The 18,103-nt window shown below is 43.6% G+C and overlaps 1 protein-coding gene across 1 annotated transcript; it reads left to right on the forward strand.

The window, feature by feature from the left end:
* Positions 1 to 14,695: 14,695 nt before the first annotated feature.
* Positions 14,696 to 15,342, forward strand: LOC133917569 (glycine-rich cell wall structural protein-like). The gene is made up of 2 exons (XM_062361450.1): positions 14,696 to 14,805; positions 14,921 to 15,342. Exons 1-2 carry the CDS (start codon positions 14,727 to 14,729, stop codon positions 15,190 to 15,192), a joined length of 351 nt encoding a protein of 116 aa, XP_062217434.1. The 5' UTR covers positions 14,696 to 14,726; the 3' UTR covers positions 15,193 to 15,342.
* Positions 15,343 to 18,103: the final 2,761 nt, after the last annotated feature.

Here is an 18,103-nt window from a genome sequence, read left to right on the forward strand (position 1 = left end):
TTTTTCATAGCATGCCGGTCGGAGTCTCACTTTTCTTCCTCTTTTCACCATTCGGTGGCTTCCCAAAAACAACCTTGATGTTCTTGACAATTTCAAACACTAGTATCCCGTTACGAGGTTTTGGACCAGTACCTTGTTCACTCGTATTGTCAAAATGTTTTTTTATCTTGCGGTATTTTTGAATTTTGAGTAAGAACCACCGATGTCGCGTGTACACTGTCTTCTGCGATTACAAAAGGTACACAAACACGGTGTAGAGGATTTGTTCCTAACAATATGTCAAGAAAATAACGGGTCTACCCTTGTGAATAAGAGATTGAACATGAAGCAAGGCACATGTGATGTATACAAGTTCGGGCCCCGGTTGGAGTAATACCCTACGTCCTGTGTGGATGATTATGTATATGTATTCACTCGAGTACAGGCAATGTGGCTGACCTATTATAAGAAGTAAATAGAATCTAGTTTAACTTAGGGCTAAAGTCGATAAGTTCCTTCTATGTCAAGGTCTTGATGCTTGCCTTGAGTAGCCGGGAAAAAGAGTCCACCCTGGGGGATCTAGGTCCCTGCCTTATTTAGGAGTGATGTATCGCTTCCTATCCATCCATAGTCGATATGGAGTCCTTCTTGTCATCCAAGTAGATAAATCTGTTATGGATACTAGTCTTCTTGAGTTGGTTAAGCAATTGAGACCTTCTTAGTATACACCTTCTAGATTCCGGGAGTATTAGGTACCAAAGATTCGGTTTCATAATATCTGGAGCTGTCAAGTATGCACACGTCATACCCCATCCCTATATGGTATACTCCTTATGCGTATATACCCTATAGTTAGATATTCGACAGTAGCCCCCTAACTCTACTCAATAGGGAGGATTTGTGCAAGCGCCAACTCGAGTACCGCCAAGTCCAGGCCTGGTCAAGTAAAGCAGATCGAACTTACAATCGAAAGAATCAAATAAGAAGAGGCTATGTTCCGAGTATCGAGTGGAAACACTTTTGGGTCAAGCGCCCTGTTGTTATCCGTACTCGAGACTCGATAAGGGCCAGTAATATCGACTTCTCGACATCCATCTCTGAGTAGACTTAAAAAAACATTTGAAATTTGAAACAAAGGGTATAGGAGCATTTAATGCTTGTAGAATACATATGAGCCTACAGAGATTCACACATCGTCACCATGCCACTTTTCACGCTGATCGAAGCGCCATATTTTTTATCCGATGCGGAAACAATTTTCAAGTCTCATCTTGAAGCAAGGCCTATTTAATTATCTGAGGGGAGAACTTCACCATCATTGTCTTATCCTTGTTGCCTCCTCTGTAGTCTTTCCCTTTGAATTCATCCACCATTGTTCGCCTTCCACACAAAAGACTTCATCTTTCACATTGGATATTATTGCAAAAATTGTCGATTGGGTGACTTTGCCTTTGGGGGGTGCTCAATACTATCTCCAACAAACTGCAGCATCTAGAAGATTTCACCTTCTTTCATTGTGTCTACTCCTCATGGTGCGAAATGCATAGGACGGTGGAATTTGCTCCTTGGATCCTGAAAGGACCATTCGTGCATGAGGATGGATTGGTGGAGGTCCATCGCCTGGGAAGTGAAGTAGTTTTCGACCTTCGTTTTTGAGGTTTAGTCAGTGACAACTGGGAGATGATTGGGGCCTCGAATAGGCTCTTGATTGTCATTGAGTGAGGGTGTCAGATCAAAGATAGATCAGTTAACCCAGTGATTGGATGGTTCTGTAAGCTCCTATTGCTTTCCTATGATGTGTTCTAGGTGAACCTAGAGGGGTTTGCAATACGCAAGGATGAGAAATTATTCATCATCATTGTTCTAAGGATGCCATGATTTCATCTTTAGATGACGAAGGGAGTACGCATTTATCTTATCAACAGACCACCACAGTGGTTTTAAATCTCTAGTGGTAAGTTTTAGTGGTGTATTTTGGATAAACTGGATGGAGTGGCTTCAGAGGATCCATTGGGAGTTGTGGAGACATTGGAACAATTGATGCCCGAGTTTGAGATCTGGCAACCTAGTCTGAATGGTTCTTGATTGCTCCTGGTCGATTCTCATCTGTTTACCTGAAGGTTGGTGAGCAAATTGATGATCCAACCAAGAACAATGTATTGATGCCGATTTCTCTCCACGCATTCGGTGATGATATTTTGGAGCCACTAGAATGGGATGTTGTTCCTTGGGTGCAAGAAAGATCAATTCTGTTCGGCATGACCTCCGAAGTTGTACCATCAGTACCCAAAGTTACCAACCCTGGTCGAATTCTTAGCTTTCGCAGAGTGAACTCAACTTTTGACTGGAACGATTATGACGTGCTTGAAGTTTCCTATCATGATGATGCTTCCAGTACCATAAAATCGCTTAAGGAGAATTTCAAATGGCATTCTTGTAAATGGATAGCACTAAAACTTTCTCCTTAGTCGAGTAGTAGGCTTTTTGGCATGCCTTTGTCTGATGATTGCAATGACACATTGCTGATATTTTGCCCATCTAACATGCTATTGTCACTATTTCCTTATCGATGAAATAGAGTTAGCATGAATAAATGCAATCTTGATCCGTAGGCATGTAGACCACCTTTAAGACATATAGATCGAATATTCATTGATATCTGAAAACTCAACTAGACAGCTTGTTAGATGAATGGCTCTCGAGTAACCACTCGAGACAACCGTAATAATAAGGGAAAGACTTAGTATAAAACTATAAACAGAACAAATGATAGCCTTTTGCAAACTTTCACTAACTTGCGTGTTTAACCAGCGTTCAAACATGAGCTCGACAAAAGACACACAACATGTGATCGACTAGAACTTTAGAACCTTCTTTAGCTATTAAGCAGAAGATGTCTGACAATCTCTTATACCGTTATGCCTTATTAGGTATAGTTGCACGTCATCAACTCGGCATATGCCTCTACTGGCTCTTATCCAAAGCAGTCGATGCAAAGCCAAATAAACTTTTACAAAAAATATATGCAAAATATATGAAAAGTATGGTATTATTATGTAGCCCCTGACTCTATGGCCGAGGAGAAGATTACTCAATCTAAGAGTAGAAAAAAGGACATACCTGTACAATTGAAGATATGTGCTGATATAGCTCTCGACTATCTACTCAATGACGGAATTGAGTGAAGAGTAAAGCCATAACATCGAAAGTATGCGATGTAGCCCCCGACTCTCTGCTTGATATGATAATCAAGACAGAGAGTAGAGCATATGCATCAAAATATACCTAATTTTTCCCATGTCTCTTCGCTCAATGACTGAATTCGAGTAAGAATGGAGCATAAGTATTCACACAATGTGGCTTCTGGCTCTCCGAATGGTTCGATAACAGAGACAAAGAGTGAAGCAAAAGCAGCGAATTGAAATTATATGATGTAGCCCCCAGCTCTCTACTCGATGAATGAATCGAGTGGAGAGTAGAGCATAAGCATAAAAAAACGTGCGATGTAGCCCTCAGCTTTCTGGTCGATGTGATAATCAAGAGAGAAAAAAGAGCGTAAGCATCAACACATTACTCTCGACCACACGCTCAAGAGCGCTAGCCCCCAAGCTCATGGCTACGACTATTCCATGGTCATCAAGTAAAGTCGAACAGGGGGTAGGTGAGCATTAAAAACCGACTCCCTCTCGTGCTCGTTTTCACCATAACCCTTGATTTGACACATCACCACGAATATGTGCTCCTCTTTACAGAGATTAGATAGGTCATAATACCACAGCGACACCTCAACTTTTGGCAGACATGCTGCGTGACCTAAGCAGCCTCATTATAGCGCCTAGCGATATCAGATCTTGATGGCTACAGGTGTACAGTGCAACCCATTCCCGTTGCTATAAATAGAAGGGACTCGAAGCCATTTGTTTTTCACCTCATCTTACTCCTTTCTCCCTATACGCCAAGTAGAACTTGTAGAGCTTGAAGAATAGTCTCTACTCCACCATCGTCTCCCAAGCCCGATCCAGAAAGTGAAGAGATAGGATCTCTCACCCCAAGGCCCCTCACCACGGTTCCTTCGGGAATGATCATTGTTTCTTCCGATGAGGAGGAATTGATCAAGAGGCCTAAGAGGAGAACCAACAAAACATTCGTTGGAGGTCGCCGACCCTTTACTTCCACCTCTGGTGTCTCCTTGATGTCGACGCAGTGGAACGATTGACATGCGAGTCGGCGGCATGAGTTGTGTAGGAGGGAGATGAATATGGTAGTGATATGGATGAAATCATCGACCAGGTCACCGACGAGGTCTTTGGTGATGAGGTTCTTGATCCTATTGTGGTAGAGAGAGTACGATTGTCTTCTTCGTTGAAAACCGCCAGATCACCTTCACATCCTGCAAAGGACCACTTGGTATCGTCAGTGGCAGTCAATAGCTCCGACAGGGTCTTCACCTCGACCGCTCTCCCTGGCCCTTACATTGGCTGACGTCTAATTCCGAGGGTGATTAGCTACCGTCCGTGGGATGAGTATAGACAGTTCTTCGACTCATTCAAGGGGAAGTAGAAACTACACTGTTTGCAAGAGCTATGCGAATACTTTCTATTAACTTTGCACTAACCACACAAGTTAGATGAAAAAAGAAAAAATATGTAATCAAGTAGTTGGTAGAATCGAATGTAATTAACTTACTTGTAATTTACCTTTTTTTAAGAATGAAATTTTCGGAGTTGGTCGATATTCCATGAGTGCTTGAGTATCTCACCGTTTGGAGTAGATAATTGTATCGATCCTGGTCGAGTAACTTTGACTACTATGTAGGGTCATTCCCACTTAGGTGATAACATATGGCATTGGGCCTCTTTCTGCACCTTTCGCAGGATAAGATCCTCAGCGGTGAGTTTCCTGGGCTGGATTTTCTGACTATAGTATCTACGTAACACTTGTTGTTACTTAGCTGCTCGAATAGATGCTCGATCGCAATACCCCTCGAGTAAATTGATGTTGTCCGCTCATAAATGCTCTTGCCCCCTCCTCCGAGTAACTTTACTCTCGCGGTGATCCGAACTGCAACTCAGTCGGGAGCACTGCCTCTGCTCCATAAACTAAGAAGAACAGAGTTTTCGGTGGCCATGTTAGTCAAAGTACGAATGGCCTATAATACCGAGGAAAGTTCTTTCACCCAGCGTTTCAAGTAAGCCTTTAGCCTATTTGTGGACCCGAGTTTTGATGCCCTGCAAGACTATACCATTAGCACGTTCAAGTTGACCATTACTTTATGGGTGAGCTACTGAGGTGAAACACGTTTTGATGCCAAATTACCGTTATCCGTAATTATCCGATGTGGAATACCAAATCGAATAATCATGCTCCTCATGAACATCTTAGCCACTTTTGCGGTTATCTTTCCCACGGGTTCGGCCTCGATCCACTTAGTGAACGTGTTAATAGCCACGAATAGGAATTTATAACCACCTTGGACCCTTGGGAATCATCCCAGGATATCTAAGCCCTAGACAGTGAAAGATCAAGAAAGAGGAATTGTTTGTAGAGCTTCGACTTGTTGAGTGATATGCCTTCTAAAAAATTGGTAGCTCTCGCACTTTTTGACAAGCTTGGAAGCATCCTGGAGGACAGTTGGCCAATAGAATCCTTAGCGGAAAGTTTTTTCGACCAAGGTGCGGCAAGATACATGATTACCACACTGTCTCTATGGATATCGAGCAATATTTTATTACCTTCTTCCTGCGTGAAGCACTTCATCAAAATTCTGTTACTCCCCTTCCAATAGAGCTTTCCGTTTAACAAAGCGTAGAGCTTGAACTTACGAGCAATTTTCTCTGCAGACGTATCATCATCAGGGATGTATCGACCTTCGAGTTAGGCTTGGTACAGAGTCATCCAAGTTGGTTCGCATTCGAGTAGTGCAGCATCCGTGTCAACAGGTTCTGCCTCGCTGACTGGACTAGACTACTGGTCGAGTTGGGCAACATCCGTTCGCCAAACTGTCGAGATAGATGGTTTCAGGAGTTCCTCAACGAAGGCTCCTACGAGTATTGGAGCTCGGGAAGAAGCGATTCTAGCAAGTTCATCCACACCAAAGCTGTTACTCCTCCTGATGTGCGTTACTTCTAGCCCTTCGAACTTCTCCTCGATATTTCACACCTTGCTCAAGTAAGCCACCATATTGTCGTTCGAGCACTGGTATTCCTTTTGAACTTGGTTTATGACTAGCTGTGTGTCCCCTTTCATGAGAAGTCACCTAATTCCAAGTGATGCAACTATGCGAAGCCCATTTACCAGTCCTTCGTATTGTGCAACATTGTTCAAAACTTTAAAATCTAATTGAAAAATGTACCTAAGTGCATCACCCATTGAAGATTTGAGCACAATACCAGCCCCGAAGCTCTGAAGCGTGAGCGACCTATCGAAGAAAAGCATCCAGTGGTCCTCGACCACACTTGGCCTTGTTTCTTCAACGGTTGTTCATTCGGTGGTGAATTCTACTAGTATCCCTGACTTCACGCTTATGCGTTATGTATATCCAACGTCGAATTCATTGAGCTCAATTGCCTATTGTGCAATTCTTCCGGTTGCCTCCCTATTCAGTTTGACATCCTTCAGCGGGCACGTTGTTACGACAGTGATCCTGTGCGCTTGAAAATAGTATCGTAGCTTTCGGGAAGACATCAAAACTACATATAGCAACTTTTGCACTTGCGGGTATCGTAGCTTAGCATCGTGTAGGACTTCGCTCACATAGTAAATAGGTTTCTGGACCTTGGCCTTTTTCTCCAGGCACTCCCGTTCGACCACCAGGACCATGCTTACCACTATAGGGGTAGCTGCAATGTACAAAAAGAGCTCCTCTTATTCGTTAGGCGGTGTAAGAATTAACAGAGACAATAAATACCTTTTTAAGTCTTGAAAGGCGTGCTTCGCTTCTTCCATCCTCTCAAACCGGTCATGCTTCTTCAACAACTTGAAGAAAGGCATCCCTCACTCACCCATCCTGAAAATAAATCGACTAAGAGCTGCAATGCATCCTGTTAATTTTTTAACCTCCTTCAGTATTTGAGGTGACCGCATCTGGTTGAGAGCCTCGATTTTGCGTGGATTGACCTCAATGCCTCAACTCGACACCAGGAAGCCGAGAAGCTTGTCGGACGGGACACTGAACGTGCACTTCTCCGTATTGAGCATCAAAAGATACTTCATGAGGTTGTCGAATGTCTCCTTGAGATCGTCAATCAAAGCATCCCCGGTTCTCGACTTGACTACAATATCATCGACATATGCTTCCATATTGCACCCAATTTGGGCCTGTTGATAGTTTTGAATACACTTTTGATAAGTAGCACCAGCGTTCTTTAAACCGAAGGGCATCTTTACATAGCAAAATACAACAAAAGGAGTAGAAAAAGTAGTTTTCTCCTCATCATCTATTCCCATGCTAATTTGGTGATACCCCGAATAGGCATCTAGAAAACATAGCAATGTACAACCCGCCGTAGAGTCGATGATTTGGTCGATGTGTGGAAGAGAAAAAGATCTTTTGGATGGGCTTTGTTGAGGTCGGTGAAGTCGATGCACATTCTCCATCTACCATTAGCTTTCTTGACGAGGACGGATTTGCGAGCCATGTAGGGTGACAAACTTCTCGAATAAAGCCCGCCTTAAGGAGTTTACTGATCTCCTCCTAGATAGCTTGCTTCCTATCCTCCACAAATCTTTGTTCCTTCTACACCACAGGTTTGGAGTTCGGCTGAACAGCTAGTCGATGCTAGTTCACTTCCCTAGGGACTCAAGGCATATCGAACGGTTGCCACACGAACACATCTTGGTTTACCCGGAGGAAAGTATTGAGCTTGAATTCCTATTTAGGGTCAAGGTTAGCCTCAACCTTAACCATCTTGGCCAGTTCAGACGGGTCGAGGGGCATCGCCTTGATGACACCATCAGTCATCCCTAGCGTCGTCGTTAGTCTCACCCTTAGCAACATTGTTAGACTTGGAGGTGTTATCAAGACGTACAAGCTTGGAATTCTTGATCTCAATGGTGGCTTGATGTTTCTAATGCTTGGAATTCATGCCTTTAGAAGTGGTTACCGCTCGACTGAAGTGTTCGACCATGTCCAGGCTCTTCTTGTCACATTTGACCACCGCACGTTGATCTCCCATGACAGTTATGACTCCTTTGGGACCCGGGATCTTGAGTGTTTGGTAATCATAGTGCACCACAGCCATAAATTTGTGCAGCATTGGGTGGCCTAGGATCACGTTGTAAGTCGTCTCGAAGTTTGCAACATCGAAGGTAAGCTTCTATGTGTGGAAGTTGTCGGGTGTGCCAAAAGTAACTAGCAACTTGATCTGGCCCAGGGGCATGGTTGATGAGTTGGGGGTTATACCATGAAAAGGCTTGACTCCTCCCTTAAGATCTGATCTCTGAACTCCCATCTTGTCTAGGGTCTTGGCGAAGATTAGGTTAAACGAACTACCCCCATCGACCAAAGTTTAGGCGACTTTGATGTTGAAGATAGTCAGTTGGACCACAATCGGGTATCAACTAGGGTGTGGAGCTGCAGCTGCATTGTCAACTTAATTGAAGGTGATCGGAACCTCTGACCACTTGAGGTATCGAATAGGCCCAATTAGAGCCGAATTGACCTCTCGTTCGACTGTCTTGTACTACCTTTTAGATTCATACGCGGTAGATCCTCCGAAGATGTGTGCTAGACTTTGGTCAGCCTCGTGGAATTAGGGCTCATCACTGTTAACATTCGACTTGGCATGTTTGTTGTTATGCTAAGCAACAACGGCCTTAAGCTTTTTTGTCGACCTTCTTTCTGATAATATGGCATTTGTCAAAGTCGTGTTGGCTGGTCCAATGGACGGGACACCACTTTCCACCACCTTGACTCAGGAATTTGTTGTCCCCAGTGTTGCGCAACTTGCTCCTATCTACCGCAGCTATGGTCGTATCTGGACCTTTGCGCTTGTCGCCGGGTTTGTTCTTCTTCCTCTCGTTCTTCAAGGACTTGGACTTGTCCTTGCTAGATGGAGGATTTTTCGTGTGTACCTAGGCTTTCGCTCACTTTGCACACTTGTCGACCAACTTGAAGAGCTCTTTGACTGTGTGAATCTTCCGAGTAACCATCTTCCTGAACAAATCCGTGTCTCGGATGCCTCGCTTGAAGGCGATGATGAATGACTCGTCGGAGATGTCTGAGATCATATTACGCCTATCGTTGAACTGACGAATGAAATCTCGGAGTGATTCATCCACACCTTGGTTTAGTTGATGGAGATCATTCTCCATTCTTGGTAGCTCGAATGTGCCTTGAAAGTTGGCAATGAACTGAGCCTTCAATTTGGTCCATGATAGGATCGAGTTAGGGGGTAGGTTCAACAACCAGGACCTAGCAGGTCTATCGAGCACCATCAGTAAATAATTATTGTCGTCGCTCGCTACTCGAACAATCATAGTATAGATCTGTAACCACTTGTTGGGGTTGATCCTTCCATCATACTTCTGTATTGGGCCTGCCTTGAACGAAAGCTTGTGTACAAAAGCTTCGTAGTCTCCATCGAATTCTTTAGGAGGAGGTGGAGGAGGACTATCGCACTTATTCCTTCAAGCAGGTGAGTCACGTTGACCATCTCGTCCTTGAGATCTACAATCGTAATGATGGTGGTCATCCTCGCGGCGCTCCTCACGGCAGTTGTCTATCACTATACGTAGATCATGCCGATTGTGGGGAATGCGATTTCTCAGGTCTCTCTGGTTCCTACGCCTATAGATAGGGTAGTTGCAGTTGGGCCCACAAACTGATGCTCGGGTTTGATCACCTGAGCTTCCTGCCTGGGATCCCTCGACTTGGGAATACTTGCATCCGTGGCTCCTCGAGCCGACATTTTGTCGATTGGGGCTTCTAGAGTTGTTAGAATTGTTCGCTCAAGTAGCTTGGATCTGGGCCGCATCGAGTAGGGTCCCGACCTAGTTAACCATAGGGGTTAAAGGATTTACTGGATCCAACTCTAGAAGAGATCTCAGAATCAGATGGGCTCCCTGGATATTAGCATCCAGAGTGCTGAAAACATCGCTACCCAAACTTGGCTATGGTCACGACGATGCTACTCCGCGGTTGCTGTTATGAAGGAGCTCATCCCTGAATGTTTGAGCCGCTGGCGGTGGAGGTGTGCCCACCACGGAAGTCGTCGTTGAAGACCAGGAGATATCTTACCTTCTGCGGTCCGTCGATGGAGAGTTGTGTCAAGGACATGTAAGGCTCCGACTGCTGATGTCTCTAGTAGCATATCGCCAGCAACATTGGTACCATGAGAGGTGGCTACCACTGCTGGATCCTCGGCTTCGTGCCATTGTTCACCATGGTATTTGGATCTACCGTCACTGGGTGAGCAGGTGGGACACTAGCTCTCCTGGCCATAAATATGAATCGACACCACCCTCATCGTTGTTCTAGCTGGCGGCAGAGTCATCGTCACCACCCTCATCGCTATTGGTGTCCATACACTGGAGAACATTAGACTCCCTGGGATCCCACTCGAGATGTCCCACCTCGTGGTATGCGTCCAATGGTTTGGACTCAATAATACTGGTGTGAATCAGTTCGCCTTGATGATCCCAGCGGAAGATCATAGTTCTAAATGTGATCTTCGATCTAGCTAGGGGCGATTCTTGGGTGATCGTTGTTGGCCTGAAGTGGTCGTAGAAGCCGTTGTCGAAGAATCCTGTGCCAATGTGCACTCGAGACATAGTCGATCCTAAAAAGCAGAAGACCCTTACCTGACGTGCTAATTGTTGAGGATTTGTTCCTGATAATGTGTCCGAAAAATAACAGGGTTACCTTCGTGACTCAGAGATCGAACATGAAGCGAGGCACACACGATGTATATAGGTTTGGGCCCTCGGGTGGAGTAATACCCTACGTCCTTGTGTGGATGATTATGTACATGTTTTCACTTGAGTACAGGCAATGTGGCTGACCTATTACAAGGAGTAGATCGGATCTAGTCTAACCTAGAGCTAAAGTCGTTGAGTTCCTTCTGTATCAAGGTCTTGATGCTTGCCTTGAGTAGCCAAAAAAAGAGCCTCCCTTGGGAGATCTGGGTTCCCGCCTTATATAGTGGTGATGTACTGTCTCCAATCCATCTGTAGTCGATAGGGATTCCTTCTTGTCGTCCAAGTAGATAAATTTGTTATAGATACTAGTCTTCTCGAGTTGGATAAGCAATCGAGACCTTCTTAGTACACACCTTTTAGATTCCGGGAGTATCAAGTACCACAGATTCGGTTCTGTAATATCTGGAGTTGTCGAGTATGCACATGGCATAGCTTGTCCCTATATGGTATACTCCTTATACATAAACACCCCATAGTTAGATATTAGACTCACGGTTTTATCCAAGCATACTACATATCCTTGCTTCATTTTAACCTGTCCTGGTAGGCAAAAAAGGGCGGGATAATCACTGATGGTAACAAAAATCTTGGCTTTTAGTGTGAAGTACTATCGTCGGAGCTCATCTCACACCCGGACCCCATCGTTCCACAGTTTTGCCATATCTTCCATCAATAGTTCCAGAAACACATCTATATCATTGCCAGGTTGTTTCGATCCTTGGATAATAATGGACAACATTAGGTACTTCTGCTTCATACATAGCCATGGAGGATGGTTGTAGATGGCCAGGACCACTGGTCAAGTGCTATGTGAGGTGCTCATATCACCAAGAGGATTCATTTCATTGGTATGCAACGCGAACCTTACATTCCTTAGTTCTTTAGCAAAATCTGGATACATGACATCGAACTTTCTCAATTAGCTAGCATTAGTAGGGTGTCAAAGCTTAGTTCCATCCTTCTTGTGCTTATTAAAATGTCAACGCATTATTTCAGAGTCCCTAGGGTTCGAGTACAAACGCTGCAAGCAGGAGATCACTCACTAGCAGGTACCACGTCACCATGGCAGGACTTCTCTTCTTCTTCATGTTGGAAGAAGTGTCTTCTTCATCATGACCAACAGTACTCTTCTTCTTCTTCTTCGCGTTAGTGGAAGCATCTTTGTCCTCACAATCATCATTCCTCTTGTACCAACTCGCATTGCACACTGGCATCTATCCAAGTCTTCGTACTCTTTATGGTAGAGGATATAGTGGTTCAGACATGCGTGTATTTTTTGCACATCTAATGACAACGGACAGATAAGCTTCTTTGCTTGATATGTGGTGGTAGGCAAGGAGTTAGGCTTCAGAAATATGCTTGCTAAGAGACTCAACAAATCCAAGAAACTCTTATCGAACCATCCATTGCTGGTCTTCAACCTTACAAGTTCAAGCACCGAATGCAACACCATAAACACCTTTTCACAACCCTTCGATTCCTCATACAGATGTTCTTGGATGCCTTCTGTAATATCTCAAAATTATCTAAACCTCTCATATCCCTTAAAACATGTGGTTCTTCATGGCATAACATTTCCTCCAGATCGAAATCATCATCATCTTCTATCATAACATCAGTGTTGCCTTTAACTTTCTCATCATCACCATCCACTTGATCAGCAACAATGTTGTCGTTTAGTTCGCATGAACATTTTTTGTCGTGTTTGGACTAACATGTGTATTCCTCGAAGATCAAATGTGATTTGATTATGCTAGATGTGTCCCACAATTTCTGGTTCTCGCAGTCAGAGCATGGATAGTGTATTTCCTTTATCTTCTTAGTCAAAGCGTCCTTCTCCGAGGCTTCAATAAAAGTAGAGAGCCCTTTGATATATATTTCTCCCTGTCTTGGCGCATCGTACATCCATATTCTATCCATCTTTAACTTCAACCACAAAATTAGATACATAAATTAATTAATAAGAAAATCATATAAAAAAATTTAAAATGGGAAATTTTGAGATTGTTATGATTATAATATGTCTACGCAATTCAATATACATTGATGCAAATTTTTAAAATATAATGCTAGAATCATGTGAATCTACACAATTGAATCAACATTAGCTACAAATTTTAGCTAATTCAAGGATCAAAATGGCTAGAACCATGAGCATCTTTAGATCGCATCTAAACCCTAATTAAGCCTTAAATCTAAATCTATACTTCAAAAAGATACTAGTTAGGGATGAGATACTCTTACCTTAGATGGCAAATCAAAAACAAAACATCCCCTTTGTTTTCAAATCTCGCCGCTGCCTTTGAGCTGCACTGTTTGGACATAGTGGGCTCGGTCTAAATAGAGCTCCCCACAGACATGTACTAATTATGGGGAGATTATCACAGATGAATCGTATAAGGAACCGTCTCTACAAATTAGTTTCTCCAGACGATTTGTTATATAAATTGCCTCTGAAAATAGCTTTATTATCACATGCGGTTTATATAAGAACCACCTCTAAAAATAATTTTTTTATAGAGGTGGTTCTTATATGAACTACGTTTGTAAATTAGTTTTCACATGCTGCCCGAAACTACACGGAACCATTCTACTATATAGACAGTTTATTATATAAACCGTATATAAAAAAATACTTTGAAAATTAGTTTTGCAGTAGTGTGTCGTTCCAGTGAGCGCATGCTAGTTGATATATGCTACCGTGCATCCTTGTATGGTGCCCTACGGAACTTTATGCTACTTTCTTTTTCTTTTCACGGAGTCTATTATATATTACACCAATTTTCGAGGGCCGCATACAAGTACAACGCAAGTTGCGTTTCGATGGGCTATCTGCATGCGTGCATGCCCATGCAATCTGCATATACCTGTTTAATTTCCTGCCGCGTAACTACTCCTAATTGATAGAGAGAGAAGCTTATCCAGAGACGAGACGAGACGAGACGAGCCGAGGGAGATTTGACTACTAATCTTATAAGTCCATGAAGCAGCATGCACACTGTCAACTCATTCAATGAGGCCGTCATTTAATTCAGAAGGCAGGTCAGAGGTCAGGTCATCTCCAAACAGCCGTTTCATGGGGCCCACGTAAGACGAGGAGGCCCGGCCCGGCCCAGATCTGAATCAGGGCCGTCTCGTGAGGCACAAATCCAAGCTAGGCTGGGATAGATATCCATAGATTTACGCTAGTGTAACTTAATTAACTAATTAGTAATTTTAATTTAGTTAAAATAATTAGTTAATTGATTAAGTTGAATTAAAAATAGATCCACTGACTAGGCCCGGCGAGATGAGAATTATCTTGTGCTAAGCATGCATGACTCGCATGCTGATCACCATCTGTCATCAGCATCAGCATCCTACTAATTCTGACCCTCTCAAAACCAGCCATCAGACATTCTTCTCTCCATCCCCATCCGGCTCGGCTAGCTCCATCCGGTCCTGCATCCATGCATGTTATATTCTCCACCGCGAGCACGATTTATTTGAACATTTCTACGGTCAGATCGAGATCATGCAGCAGCAGCAGCAGCTTGCGCTACTTGCATGCACGAAGCCGATCGAAGGTGTCAATGCCATTGTCATCCATCTCCCAACTTCTAACGCTTTCGTCATTAATGATATGCATGTACCTGTACCTGCATGCATACATGGGGCCGCCGGCCCTAGCACGCCGACGACCTTTGCTCGGTCGAAGCCGGCCTCCAGCAGCTAGCGGCTAGCTAGCCCCCCGGCCCCTTGCTTTGCCTATAAATACGCTCGGTTTGCATGCATAGCTTCGCATCACAGTCGCAGTTGATCTCGACAATTGCAAAGAGCTAGCTTCAAGAATGGCGTCCAAGGCGCTCCTCGTGTTCGCTCTCCTGCTCGCTGCCGCGTTCCTCGTCGCCTCAGCTAACGAGCAAACCCGTGAGTTCATGCACTACATAACTAGGTTATATATATATAGCTTTCATTTCAAGAAGGAAGCAGATCAAGAATACGTACTAATTATTATATATGCATACGTGTTTCGATCGTGCAGAGGAGAAGGAAGAGAACAAGGCCGACGCGCAGTACTACCGCGGCGGTGGCTACCCAGGCGGCGGCTGGCGCGGCGGGGGTGGTTACCCCGGCGGCGGCTACCCCGGCGGCGGCTGGCGCGGCAGGGGCGGCTACCCTGGCGGCGGCCGTGGCGGGTACTGCCGGTGGGGGTGCTGTGGCCGCGGGTACTACGGCGGCTGCCGATGCTGCGCGCGCCCCGCCGAGATCCCCGAGCCCATGTACCGCCCGGAGTTCGTCGAGGTCCACAACTGAGTAGCTACGTAGCATGTACGCGGGTCCGTACGGCTTTTACGTAGTCGGTAAAAGTTTGGTTTGAAAAATAAAGGTGCATGCCTGCATCTATGTGTGTACGTATGTATACGTATGTCGCAGTGTGATTTATTGTCGTCATCCTCTTGTGTACTTGGGATCATCGATCAGTGTACGTGGTTGATGTATAATGTAGTCTGCCATTATGCATGTCATGGAATTAATAAAGGACATTGAAACATATAAATAGCTTGTTTCTATATCTTTTTTAGCACTGTTTCTATATATTTTTATGATACATAGACATCGGGAAAAAAATCAATTTTGTACTTTGTAGCAGTAGTTAACAACTTACTCCCTCCGATTTTAAATATATGACATTTAAAACTTTAGCCATCAGTAGCTTCTAAAATATTTATTTTGAAAATCTAAAAATATAATATTATAAAAGTATTTTTCAAGATAAATCTATCTGTGTGATTTTTACATTTCTAAAGTAAATATTTTAAAGGCTATTGATGGTTAAAATTTTAAAAGTATGACTAGATTTTGATCAAAACGTCATATATTTAAAACAAGAGGGAGTAATTGCTACTATATACATATTCTTTTCGAATTATTAATCTCTCCAGTCAGAAAGACATAACGTTTAGAACAAGGTTTCGCTTAAACTTTTAAAACTTTAACTAACAATAACTTTTAAATATTTATTTGAAAACAAGAAAGTCATTAATTGTATAGATTTGTCTTGGAAAATACTTTCATAATATATAAAAAATTATTAAATTTTATAGATATATTTTAGTAAAAATAGTGATCAATGATGCATATGGGAGACGGTGTCGTTATCCCAAACATAAAATATTTGTGATTGGTGGTATCTAGCTGCAACAGTTTTTTCTTCCTCCATACTCTGACTCAAGGACAAAGTTACTGCAACTATCATGTAATTTATATTTATCTCCATATGGTGATAATTAAACTATCCTTCTCTCTTTTTATGATTTGCTTAGATATTTAATACAAAGGACTCTATCTCTCTCTTTTTTTTAAAGCCATAAAAATGATTATTTATATATAGATTCCCACCCATGATCAATTCTCACATGAACTGCTAAGGATCCAGAATGTGGCGAAGCGTGCCAGAGATTTGAGAGGGCACCATTGCTCAGATAAAAGTGCTAGAGATTAGAATGTATTTAACATATACGTAGAGAAATTAACCATTTCTTCGAGCTTAAAATTATCATTTTTAAACATCTAAGTAATTAGATTAACCATTTTGGAGACAAAGGTGGCCATGATCCATCTTGGCCCTATAGAAGCTCTGCCACCTCTAGAGCTACGCTTGGATATAATACGGATATGCACAGAATGCTCAGAAATACATGTACGTGCATGTTTCCACCTTCTAGTCCGGGAGAACAGAAATCAATGAAACGCTCTCGACGAGGATACGGAACAGACTTGAAACAAACACGCATTGAGAGAGAGCAAGAGGATGTAAAGTTACATTCATTTATTTGTGTATATATACTCTCTGCACATAACATGCATAGAAGTACAATATAATCAAGTACGATCAGCAAGTCTGTAATCTTCACAAATTATTGGTTGTTGGTGAAAAAAATATCTTCCATGAATAAAATGTGGTGATACGTTAACTCACTTGAGTGGTTCAAGCTTAGAGAAATAGAGGAGAGGAAGTGATTGCCTATAATGATCACAAAATTTGTTGCCGCTGGCACCGTAAGCCTAAGGTCAGTACTTATACTACCTTTCAGAATATAAGGGTACAAGCAAGCCCCTACGGGATAGAGATACAAGCTACCACTATACAACTGGGACATAGGGCTAGTATGGTCAAACATTGCGCAGGCCTGAGGCCAAACTATCAGCCTCTCTGATGACATCACATAACTGTGGCAGTAATCATGGCGACAAGTGGTCACAGTGCTTTGTCGGTCGCCGACTACGACGCCGGTCTAGTCTGGCATGTCAGGTCAGCCCCCGATGGTCACATCGTGGCAGAGACCACGTGGCCAGTGGGCCCTTGCCCCCTAGGCTTCGGGGGTCTACATCCCCAAAGTCTTAGATCTCCGCGGCGACTCCGGAGCTTGGGGCCTTCGAAGGGGTTCTAAGCCTGATGACCTTCAAACTTATTCTAGCAGAGCCAAGGGCATCAGGGGTCTCTGATGAAGACCCCCAACAACAACCCCTCGCGAGGGTAGCTAGCTTCACGGATGGCCCTGCAGTCTTTGGAACAGGGCCTTCGGTGATCCTTAGCTCCATTATCGAGGGGCCCACGGTCCTCTGGTTGTTTTGAGTTGTTTTAAGTGCCGGTCCAACGGTCGAGCCAAATGCTTGATGTCACCTGCAATAGAGGGCATTAATTGCAACATGTGGTTAGTGATGCAATCATATATTGCCAGTCAGTAGTGGGACACGCGGCGTCTTGGCATTGGAGGGTTGTGGAAAGCGATTCAATTTCCTGTGATCGTGGGCGAAGGGACGAAGTGTGCTTACGCGCCCTGAGGAGGCAACGACTCCTCCACTATTGCAGAACCCTCTATCACTACCGGCTCTAAAACTCCCTTCACTACCAGTTTTGGAGCCGTCAGTGGGTAATGGACAGTGATAATCCTTGACTGTCACTACCGGCGCAGAGTACCGACAATGAAAAATATTTTTACTATCGGCTGAAGGCTCTAGCCGTAAGTGATGTCTATGAATCACCGCTGACTAGAGCCTTCAGCCAACAGTGTTTTGCCTCTCCGACCTCCCTCCCATCTCCTCCTTGTCCTCCCTCTCTCTCCTCGATCTATCCGTCTCTCTCCCTCTCAATACATGTATACAATGAGACATATATTTAATATGAATCAATAATAAAGGTATATTTATTAATACATAGTAA

Source organism: Phragmites australis, chromosome 5 (assembly GCF_958298935.1).
Source record: "Phragmites australis chromosome 5, lpPhrAust1.1, whole genome shotgun sequence".
Classification (NCBI taxonomy): Eukaryota; Viridiplantae; Streptophyta; class Magnoliopsida; order Poales; family Poaceae; genus Phragmites; species Phragmites australis.

Coding starts and splice junctions, on each gene's coding strand:
- LOC133917569 (XM_062361450.1), top strand. CDS start 14,727: ATGGCGTCCAAGGCGCTCCTCGTGTTCGCTCTCCTGCTCGCTGCCGCG. Junction 14,806..14,920: donor CTCAGCTAACGAGCAAACCC/GTGAGTTCATGC, acceptor TCGATCGTGCAG/AGGAGAAGGAAGAGAACAAG.